This window comes from Pinus tabuliformis, chromosome J (genome assembly GCF_031772625.1).
Source record: "Pinus tabuliformis cultivar Carrire ecotype Pingquan chromosome J, CPIR1, whole genome shotgun sequence".
Classification (NCBI taxonomy): domain Eukaryota; kingdom Viridiplantae; phylum Streptophyta; class Pinopsida; order Pinales; family Pinaceae; genus Pinus; species Pinus tabuliformis.
The window spans coordinates 1,356,511,449-1,356,523,541 of record NC_142295.1 but is presented as its reverse complement, the minus strand read 5'-3'; the positions used below and the strand labels follow the sequence as shown (position 1 = coordinate 1,356,523,541).

The following is a 12,093-nucleotide window of genomic DNA, read 5'->3' as shown; positions in this document are numbered from 1 at the left end:
AATATTAATATTAAAATATATTAATGACGGATCGCGCGCTCCTCGCCATGGCCGCGCCCTGAGCCCCTCCTGCCTCCCCGTGCCTTGCAGCCTGGCTGCGAGGTCTGTCTGCGATCGGGCCTCCCGCCCCTGAGCCCGCCATCTCCCTCCCTCCCCCTTCCCCGTGTCTCCTCTCTCCCCCTCGCCTTTCCTGACCTCGACCCTGCCTCTCCTTGCTCCTGCGCCTAGCAGCTATTGCTGCTAGGTCGCCTGCCTCTGGCTGTTCCCCGACCATGGCGGCCTTGGGCCCCTCTGGACCGGATCAGGTCGATCTTATGAAATCTTTTGCCTCCCTCACCCAGGAGAACTCCTCGGAGAGGATCAGACCAGTTACTTCTCGCTTCGTCAAAAAAATGGATGAGATCCCAAAAATTCCGCTCGCCCCTGCCCTTCCCCGGAGAACGGCAGTTGCTCTAGCTGATAGAGGTTTGGTTGGTCAGTTCACAGGTTTATGGCCCTCCCCACGCACTGTTCAGCGATGGGTGGAAAGAAACTGGAACTCAATCGTGCAAGGCAAGATAGCGATCCGCTTCTGCGGAAGAGGGTTTTTTACGTTCCTATTCGAAACAGTGGAAGACAGAAACCTAATCTTCCGGAACGGCCCATATTTCATGGATACTAGAGGCCTTTACCTGAACAGATGGACACCGGATTTTGACCCGGAGATGGATGTCCCCAATGCAGTTCCCGTCTGGGTCCGGCTCCCGCATCTCCCTCTACATTGCTGGGGAGATGAATCAGTGAAGGCAATTGGAAACGGAATAGGGAAGTATATTGACAGATCGGAACCAAAGGAGAACATGCACGCATGCGCAAGAATCTGTGTAGAAGTGGACCTCGGGAAGGGACTACCAGAAGCCATCAAGCTCAGAGTTGACCAATGGACGCACCTTCAGCAAGTCGATTACGAACAGCTCCCCTTCAAGTGCAAGGTATGTCACGAGTATGGACATTTTGCCAATAGATGTAGTAAAGCAAATGCAAATGTTTCTGATTCTAACCCTGAAACAACTGAGGAAGCCTGGGAAACCGTCAAAAAGAAGAGGCCCAACCCTCCTAAAGGAAAACTCATCAACCCTACAGCCCCCCCTCTCCCCCCTTCTCCGTCAAGGCCGACCATGCCCGCATCCTCCAACCCATTTGAAACCTTATCAGAAGCTGACCCTCCTTCCCCCCCCCCCTCCCCTAGAGTCCCTCCTGTCACCCCCGCCTCCCCCCCGCCTTCCTCCCCCCCTCCCTCCTCCCCCCCACACACTATAGAGAGAATATTAACCCGGAACAAGTCTAAGGAAAGCAACACTTCCGTAGAACCACCAAGGAAAGTCGGAAGGAAAACAAATAAGGAAGTAAGGGATGAGGCGGCAGCGAAAGAAATGACAACAGGGATTCAACAGCCAATGGATACTTATCTGGATAAGATGAAAGGAAATGGCGAGAAAGGGAAAGAGAAAGGAGGTCCTCAAAACAAATTATTTAAGTAATGAATCTGGTCTCTTGGAATTGTAGGGGGATGGGCTCCTCCCTCAAAGTCAACGCAGTCCGTGACCTTCTTAAATCAGAACACCCAGACATCCTCCTCCTCCAGGAGACCAAAATTAATGAACAGGACTTCAAAAACTACCTAAAGAATAACAGAACTTATGAAGGAATAGCAGTTAGCGCAGCTGGTGCCTCAGGGGGCATAGGGACCATTTGGAACAAACAAAAATGGAAATTGTTAAATAAAAATCAAAGCAGCTGGTGGATCCGCTCAGATATTCAAAACATAACAGAGACAGAAGAATATACTATCTATAATGTCTACGCCCCCCCACACTATCGAGACAAGGATGCCTGTTGGAAGTCAATTGCAGCAGACCTCCAAGAAACTCAAGGACGGAACCTTTTTCTAGGGGGAGACCTAAATTTAATAAGGAATGCTGATGAAAAGATGGGGGGAAACTTCCTGGCTGATCCCTCTAGGGATGCCATTGAGGAAATCATTCTAAATCACAATTTAGTGGACTTCCCTCCTCAGAATGGGAGATTCACCTGGTCCAACAAGAGAGCAGGTAGAAACAACATTAAGGAAAGACTGGACCGAATTCTCGTCCAAGACAGAATAGTGGTTAAATTTGCATGCATCAAAAGTCTCATTATCCAAGGGAGCTTCTCAGACCATAAGCCTGTAGCACTCAAATTGGATAAAGGAGAAAATCTGGGTCCGCTACCATTCAGATACAACAAAGCGTGGGAGGATCAGGAAGATTTCCGAACTCTGATTAAAGAACATTGGTCAACAGAGATCAGAGGGTCCCCGCACTATGTCTGGGAATCCAAAATAAAGATTCTGCGTTGGGCCATCAAACAGTGGGTCAAAACCAAGGTAATAGAAGAAAATCGAAACAAATCTGCACTCCAAGCCAAACTCATGCAGTGGGATCAAGGGAAAGACAGCAGACAAGACACGGAAGAGGAGCAGATCCAAGAGATGGAACTCCAAAAGGAACTGTACAAGCTGAACAGAAAAGAGGAAGAGGAACAAAGACAAAAGTCAAGATGTCTATGGCTCAAGTCGGGAGATAGGAACACCTCCTTTTTCCACAACAACTTGAAAATCAGGAGAGCAGGTAATAATATAGATAAAATTTCTGTTGATGGAGTAGAAATAAAAGAGCAAAAGGAAATCATGGAGGCTGCGTCTGCTCATTTCCAAGATCTCCTCACCGCGGGCCAGCAAAGCAGTGATGGCATGGAAATTCTTGACACGATGGAATGTAAAACCTCTGAAGATCAAAATTCTGAGCTGGACAAGGAAATTACTGAGGAAGAGATCGAGCAAACAATGCGCAATATGGCCTCAGACAAGGCCCCGGGACCCGATGGTTTCACTGTGGACTTCTACAAGACACACTGGGACACCATCAAAAAGGATTACATCAGAGTTGTTAGAAATTTCTTCCAAAGATGCAAGATGGGCAGTGGAATAAAATCCTCCTTCCTTGCCTTAATTCCTAAAGATCCCAACCCTCTCTCCTTTAATCGTTTCCGTCCTATCTCCCTCTGCAACGTCTCCTACAAAATAGTAACTAAGATCCTTGCTAACAGGCTCAAATCCATCCTTCCTACCCTTATCTCTGAGAACCAAGGGGGCTTTGTCCCGAAGAGACAAATTGCTGACAATGTAATTCTCATCCAGGAGGCAATTCAAAGTAGCATCACTAGGAATGAAAAGGGTATGATAATGAAGTTGGACATGGCCAATGCTTTTGACCGAGTAAATCACTCTTTCCTCCAGGCAGTCCTTAAAAAGATGGGAATATCAGAGCTCTTTATAAGCAGGGTCCGGGAGTGCATTTCGGGCAATTGGACCGCCCCCCTCATAAATGGAAGGCCCAGCAAAGCTTTTAAAAGCTCTAGGGGCCTGAGGCAAGGGTGCCCGCTCTCTCCTTTCCTCTTCATTCTTATGGCGGAAGCTCTTAGTTCGAAGCTGGAAAATCTGAGGAAGAAAAGAGAAATAACAGGGATTGAAATTGTCAGAGGATCGAAAGGTATCAATCATTCTCTGTTTGCGGATGACACCCTTCTCATAGGAGGTGCATCTAGCATAATGGCGAGGAGATTTAAAAAAGTCTTGGACCTCTTTCTTCTTGCCTCAGGAGGCAAACTCAACAATAACAAATGCATGTTGTATACCTGGAACATCCCTAACCATATCTTACAGCGCATATCCCTCATCATGGAAATTCCAGCGCAGCTGAATTGGAACCATTTCATGTATCTGGGGCTCCCACTGGCTAAAGAGAAAATCAATTCAGGGATTTGGGTCAAGATTATTGAAAAGCTCAGAGGCAAATTGCAAAGTTGGGGAGTGCACTGGTTGAATTTAGCAGGCAGATCGATTTTGATCAAGTCAGTCCTCGCCTCTCTTCCCATATATCAGTTCGCTATCGCTCTTGCTCCGGCAAGCATTCACAATCATATGGAGTTGATAATTCGGAGTTTTCTGTGGCAAGGTGGTAAGCAGAATACCAAGAAGTTCAGTTTGGTAAAGTGGGATAAGGTGATCCTTCCGGTGGAAAAGGGTGGGCTAGGAATAAGGGTTCCTAGGTTAGCAAATCTAGCATTGGGCTTCAAGTTGATCTGGAGGATTTTAAATGAAAAAGGGGCTTGGTGGACTTCCATAATGAAGAAAAAATACCTAAATGGCCCAAACAGCAATATCCTAACAGAAAACATCATAGAAAGGCAAGGCACTCCAACTTGGAACCTTATCAAGAAAACGATCCCCCTTTGCAAGCCGTTCATCTCTAGAGCTCCGGGGAATGGCAAAGAAATAAGCATCTGGAAAGATAGAATAATGGGGTCTCAGGCCAGAGAAATCCTCCATCACATGGTCCCCCTTCAAAGATGGATGGCTGATTCGAATTTCAACTCTCTCTCTGATATCTCTCTATGGGATCATGATAGCTGGGCTGGCTGGTTCCTCCCCAATCTCCCTCTAAATTTAGTCAAGCTCTGGGATGAGCTCAAAAGCTCCCTCAGTGGTTCAGCACCCACCAGCAGAAGGGATGAAGACAAGTTCGTTTGGGACCCAAATGGGGGCAATTACTCAGTTAAAGAAGGATACAAAGCTCTCCAAGACATCTCTGTGGTAAACAATTGGCCCCTGTACAAAGCTGCATGGCGCCCTGAATGCCCCCCAAAGGTCAAATTATTCAATTGGACCCTTCTCCACGGCAAAATTCTAACTGCTGAGAACCTCAGGAAGCGAGGTATCCAGGGGCCATCTATGTGTTGTCTTTGTAGGTCAGCAGAAGAATCCATAACTCATCTCTTTGTTGAGTGCCCGACATCTAAAGCTTGTTGGTACCTTCTCTCTGGCGCTATCTCTTCAGAAGCCCTCCCTCCTCAGATCTCGACCCTCCACAAAAACTGGGACAAAAGACTCTATCAACCCAAAAAAGGTAATCACATAGTGCATAGGATCTGGAACAGCATCCCTGCAAATCTGAGTTGGCAAATATGGATTGCACGTAACAAATGCATCTTCAACAACCAAAAGCCTTCCATTACAGGTATCGTGGCTAAATCCATTGCCCTCATTGCAGAGTCTTTCGAAGCATCAGGGGTTTCTGAGAAAGACCTGGAGGTCGAGGATGAAAGGCTCAAGGACTGGCTGGGAAAATTCAACCTTACTCCAAGACCTTTTGTAGGCAACAGAGAGAGGAATGGCAATCAGAATTGGAAGCTCCGCGGCACCGAAGAAGAAATTAGTACCTGGATCAGGAAACAAAAAAGGCCTACCCTGTATTTTGATGGAGCCTCAAAAAAGAACCCAGGCCAAGCTGGGGCTGGTGGGATCATTAAGGATGAGCAGGGGAACACTATGGTCTCCTTTGAATGGGGCTTAGGCCAAATGTCTAACAACAAAGCCGAGGCCTATAGCCTCCTTCTGGGCTCTCTCATTGCAAAGAGCAAAGGCCTTCAGAATCTGCTCATCTTAGGAGATTCAGCTATTATAATAGCTGCCATGAATTCAGGTAGAGACTTCAAACAATTGGCCCTTAACAACATTAAGAATCGAATCATGGAGAACGTCAGAGTGTTAGGAGAAGTCAATTTTAATCATATCCTCAGGAATTTCAACAAGGAGGCTGACCAGCAAGCTAACCAAGCGGTCAGAAGGAGGATCGGCCAGGTCAGAGAAAACAATTCATTCTATGCCAAGGAAATCCCGTGAGCACAAGCCAGCCGTCGTTCCATACCAAGGGAGTAGTCAACTCAGACATCAGAGCCACCTTGTCGCATCTCTCTGCATTTTCCGGCTCAATGATGGAGCATCTCAACCTCGGGCATCTAAACCCCTCAGCGTCCGAACTGCCCGCGTGACTCCTTGTCCTTCCAAGGCCGGCTCTCTGGGCGTATACAGCAAAGTCCATACCTCTTGCAATCAGTATGTCAAAATGGTAATCATGGAAACTGATCGTTTTCACTCTATTTTTGAGCACTCTCAGATCCGATCCATCAGCGCGCAGAACCTTCCGTCACCTATAAACAGTGGGCAGCTCCATAACATTTCCTCTGTCAGCGATCGATCTTCTACAGCAAGTTCCTGGTGCACTTGGGTAGCACACTTCTCCTCAAGGATCCTCACCGGTCCTGAGCCTGTGGTAAGAAACTTTCAGTTATATGTGAATTCGTTTTTTTCTAACAGTCGCTCTTGCTCCCCAAGCAGAGATTGCCAGAAGACCGAAAGGCCCCTTCGCCTCCTCTCAAATTCGCAGCTCCTCTGCGGTCCCGCGCTCTTCAAGGCAGACTCTGATTCCCTCTTCAAAAGCACGCTCTCCCTTCTCTTCCCTCAGGTTACTCCAATGGCGGGTCAGCAAGGCCAGACCTCCAACCAGGCCCAGACCAAAGACCCAATGAGGAACATCTTCAACAACAAAGATTGTAATATGTGTAAGGCACATACTGTGATGATTAACAACCTTATAGCTCAGGTTAAAGAACTAACAGAAGACTATCATGCTGATAGAAACTCCAAAAGAAAGAAATTGGAAAAAAGAAAAAGGGAAATTGAAGATCTTAAAGACCGCTGCATCCACATGGAGGCGGTTATTGATCATCTGCGCACTCTCACTGAGAGCCAACATGCAGAAAACTCGACTAGAGCCAGCGTTCGAAAGGAAGACTCGGTCACTGCTCATTATCCTTGATCTTATGCATTACAAATTTGCCTGGTTAGGTGGTTCTTATGTAAGGCAGTATTGCCGTTTGTCTACCGTTTTGTGTTCAATCAAAAGAAACTTTGAGGACTATGGGTCTGCGTACCCGATTTTGTACCTCAGTTCTTACTCTTTTCCTCGCCATGTACTAGATCTTACTTCAGAAAGTTTTTCTAATATATGAGTAGCCGACATTGTAAAAAAAAAAATATTAAAATATATTAATATTAAATTTTTAATATTAATATCATATTTCATAATTTAATATTAATAGTAATATTATTTTTTTAATATTAATGTTAGATTTAATAAGATTTCTACATGACATGATAATAAAAATTATAATAAAATTTAGAATTTTAATGTGGTATTTAAACTTTAATTTTAATTTGGAATTTTAAAGTGGGAAGAAATTTTGTGGAAGATAAATTTATGATCCATTCAAATTCAAGGTATATGATAAGGTACATTTTGAGCATAGATAGATATACTTATACCTTGTCCCCATATTGGGTTGTAGAATGGCCTATTAGCTGAATAACATAAAATCATAAAAAAATTCTAATGTTGTTCATAACCTAGATACACTTGAATATATTTTTAATAAAATAATATCATATCAACTTAGTTATATTATTAATGGATTAAATTTTAGATATTTACTAGTTTTAAAATCTAAATTATGGGATACTCTATCTTAAGGTTTTTCCTTATCCCATAGACTGAATTGATATGTCTGTAGTGATGATATCATTACTAATCTGAAGCCTATAGTGGGTTCATCACTAGCCTATAATAGATCTAGTAATAGATATGAGATCCTATTTTCTTCATTGTTTATTCAAGAGTGATATGTGTTTTCGGGGTGAAGTAACGATGAGGGAACAAGAGGTTTGAAAACAAAAATTTGAAAACAAAATTTACATAGGCTTGCTCAATCTTAATAGCTCAATTGAACCCCTAGTTAAGCACGTAAATGGCTCACTCTTTGAATTTAAAATTCAAGTGCTTGATCGAGTGTTTAGCTTCTAAGGTCCTTAAAACCATAATTTTAGCACCCCTTCTGCATTTTTTTTTCGGAAACACCATTTTTGTAACCTAGGTGGCAGAGTTGATCATCTTGGATTCATGAAGCAATTCCCTATCCTATTACATATGAGTTTGATCTTTTGGAATTCATATGATATTTTTTATTTAATTTATTTTAAACATAATGCTTGAAATATAAACAACTAAAATATTTCAAAAAATACCACTACCTTCGTTTACAAGTCATATTCAAAAGGGTACTATTGCTTTTTCATTTTATCTAAATAGTTGAAAAAAACCTTTTTGGAAGTAAAATGCAATTGAACATAAAATATACACAACGAAAAAATTTCAAAAAATACCACTATCTTTGTTTACATGTCATATTCAAAAGGGTACTCTTGCTTTTTCAATTTATCTAAATAGTTGAAAAAACCTTTTGCCAACACGTGTCTGCAAAATGCATTTGAAATACTACTTCACCAACTTTGAAAAATAATAAAAATATGATTTTACATAAATAATATATATGAAAACCTTAGTTCTCTCTGGGTAAATCATGCTCATATATATATATATATATATATATATATATATATATTACACATTTTAGACTAAGCTATGATTCGTGAACACACACGCCTCTTAAGATGTGTGAAAATTTACAAGGACAAGTATTGCATTTAATGGAAAATTGAGAGACTATATGACACTGAATTTTTTTTGCAAAAAATATCATTGGGACAACAACATAATTCTTGACATATTTTCTTTGTACTCAGAATCAAAATTCATAATGTTTATATGAATTTTGAAGGCTCCCAATTAAAATTCACAATGCTTATATGAATTTTGAGGGCTTTAATTTGATGTTTAAAAAAAAAAAAAATTGAAATTTCATCACTACATTTCGCGCAAAAATGTAACCTATCTTCATGCATTCTCTAAAGTTCGAAAGAGCACAAAATGAATGGATTAATAAATCTAATAGAAACTACTCTTAGAGAAAAAGTGATAATGACATATTAAAGTATATGCATTTGCATTGAAAAGATCTCACATACAAGAAATAAACGTATGGAATGATTTCTTACTTTTAAATTTATAATTTCTTGTATCATATATATATATATATATATATATATAGAATATACATAATTTATGGTGTTTAATGTAACATTATATATTGATAAATACCAAAAAAAAATAAAATAAGAAAGTTAGTAAATGTACACAGATAAAGATAAAAGTAAAATACAAAATTAATATTTAATGTGAAAAATATTTTAGAGAAAAAATCACAATAAAGGAAAGATTTAATGGCTAAATTAATGAATAGTGAATTCCATAATTGATTGAAGTTATTAGGATGTTTTTTAATGTCTAATCTCCTGAGTAATGTTAGAGAAGTGATGGGTTGCCTATGCAAGAATTTTAGTTCTGTGAAAACAATTAATGTGTTTAAAGTTATTAGAGTGTTTTGTAGTATTTGGTATTTAAAGTTATTTGAAAGTGTTTGCTATATGTTCATTAAGGCTAGCTTTGGAATACCTAGTAGTTTAGTTAGTATATATTATGTTATAGAAGCAAAAAAATTAGTATGTTAGAGATAAAAATAATACGAGAGAGATAATGACAAAAATCATACTTACCAACACTACATATAAACTATACACACTACAATAACTAAATTAACTAAAAATCAACCAACAATAAATCTATTATTATTTTTCGGTAACATTGGCTAGACCAAGTTAACCCTCTTGTCACTCTTGAAAAGTCATCAAACTTTTTATAAATTTCATCACATGTAATCCATGGTCATAGACCACCAAAACCATATGCCTCAAATCACCATTATAAATTTAGAAACTTTAACTTTTTCTCCAACTAAAATTCACAATATCACAAAAATGGAATAACAATTTGAATGCCTACTATCCACTTTGTAACTCTGTGAAATGTTTTACTATTAAATTATAACTTTGGGTAATGGTTTACTTTTTAAATGGTTATTTTTTAAAAAAAATTAGAATTAAATTATTATACCACTCCGTAAATTTTAGTAATGGTTTATACCAACCATTACCAACACATCTGGAAAATCGATACCAACACGTCTATCTACATTACATACTGGTCTGTCTTATGTGAAAGCTAAAGCTAGACACTCTAAAACGATTCCTTAGTACTCAGTGGGATTCGATATCAACACCTATGACGACATTGCATTATTGTTTAATCATTGTTTTACCTCGGGGATAAAGCTAAAGGTATCCATATAAAATGTTCCGTGAAACTTGTCCAATTTGATTTAATATTGGGTTGTCTTGAGAAACATGTTATACATTTTACTTGAATTCTACCTAGTGCCCTCTGTTTTCAGTACCAAAAAAGTGACAAAGTCGGCACCCTAGCTGTTATATGTTTAAACTGCTCTAGCCAAGCTTTGTAAAGCTCCAAAAGAGGTTCAATGAAAATGATTTTGATGCTTGGTTACCTTTCTTGTAAGCTAATTTTACTTAGATGTTTCAAATTCATATTGCATTAAAGAAGAAGGATAATGAGGTAGACGAATTGCTTAGATGGTTAGGAATCTTGGCAAAAAGATTTTGAAAAATTTTGTTGTAGTATTTTTTGATGTACAAGCCCAAATAAACTCCACAATGGAAGAACAAAATGAAATAGCACAAGAAAAGAGCATCATATTAATGATAAAATTACTTATTTATACATGTGAAATATAAGTACGAGGCAGTTGTGTCTCCGTAACTTATTAACCGTAAAAACGGAATGTAAAACTAAGTACATATTATACAATATACAATAACAATCCCGAAGGATTAGTTAACATTCCCCCTTTCATCCAAAGGGACATCTGACATGCCGAGTAACATTCTAAACTTTTCAAAATTTTCACGTCCTAGTGGCTTTGTAAATATGTTTGTGATCTACTCTGAAGTGGGACAATGTATCAGATGAATAACTTTGGCCTCTACATAATGTCGAATCAAGTGATGTTTGATGTTAATATGCTTGCTTCAATCATGAAGCTTGGGATTCTCGGCCAACTGAATTGCAGAAGAGTTGTCGACAAGTAGTGGAGTTGAAGCCTTTTGTTTCTTCTGCAAGTCTTCAAGTATTTTGTGAAGCCAGATGATTTCTTTTGTAGCTTGCGTTGCTGCAACATATTTGAATTAGGTGTTAGAATCAGCAGGAACAGATTGCTTGTGTGATCTCCAGTTGAAGGTTGTTGATCCAAGACTCATCAATTAACCAAAAGTAGAGACTCCATTCTCCTTATCTCCATCAAAACCAGAATCTAAATAGTCGGTGAGATGGAAATCTACAACTTTGGAATATTTGATGCCATATGTTCAAGTGACTTTCAAATACTTGAGCACTTGCTTTGCTGCATTCCAATGACCTTCAAATGGCTTATGCATGAACCTCGAAAGTATCCCTACAACAAAAGCTATTTCAGGTCGAGTAGTAGTTAGAAAATTTAGACTTCCAACAAGTTTCTTGTACTTTCTTGGATATTCAAACATACTTCCTTCAGTGGAAGTAAGCTTCGAATTCTGACCCATAGGAGTAGCGACAAGATTACAATCCTGCATCCCAAATCTATCCAATAGCTGTCCAATATACTTTTTCTGAGAAATGAAAATATATTTGGGTTTCTGATCAACTTCAATCCCTAAATAATAATGTAATAAACCCAAATATGTCATGTCAAAAACTTTCAATAATTCTCTTTTAACGAATGCTATATAGTAATCACTATTCCTGTGATAATCAAATCATCTACATACACAACCAAATACTGACTTTCCAATTTTCCTAACAAAAAGAGTTACATCATCTAGATCAAATAACTATAATTCAACTTGAGAAGGTGTTTAGTTAGCTTTGCATACCATGCACGAGATGCTTGCTTTAGTCCATAGAAAGACTTAACCAATTTTCATACCTTTTTCTCTTTGCCTTTAACATCAAAACCTTCAGGCTGAAACATAAACATCCTCCTTCAAATCGTGATTCAAAAAAGTTGTTTTAACATCCATATGGTGTATCTTCCAACTATTCTAAGCTACAAGAGAAAATAGAGTTATAATTGTGCCCCATTTTGTTGTAGAAGCAAATGTCTCTGCGTAGTCAATGCCTTCTTTCTGAGCATAGCCTTTTGCTACAAGTCTTTCTTTGTATTTATCAAGCGAACCATTTGTTTTGTATTTGATCTTATAGACCCATTTGCAACCAATGGGTTTGACACCTACAAGAGGATCCACTAACCTCCAAGTTCCATTCTTAATAA

The 12,093-nt window shown here is 39.4% G+C and overlaps 1 protein-coding gene across 1 annotated transcript; it reads left to right on the top strand.

Annotated features, from left to right (window-relative positions):
- The first annotated feature begins 272 nt into the window (after nt 1-272).
- Nucleotides 273-6,737, top strand: LOC149232418 (uncharacterized). Its single transcript, XM_089381905.1, has 3 exons — nt 273-808; nt 1,546-5,757; nt 6,236-6,737. Exons 1-3 carry the CDS (start codon nt 273-275, stop codon nt 6,735-6,737), a joined length of 5,250 nt encoding a protein of 1,749 aa, XP_089238031.1.
- The last annotated feature ends 5,356 nt before the right edge of the window (nt 6,738-12,093 follow it).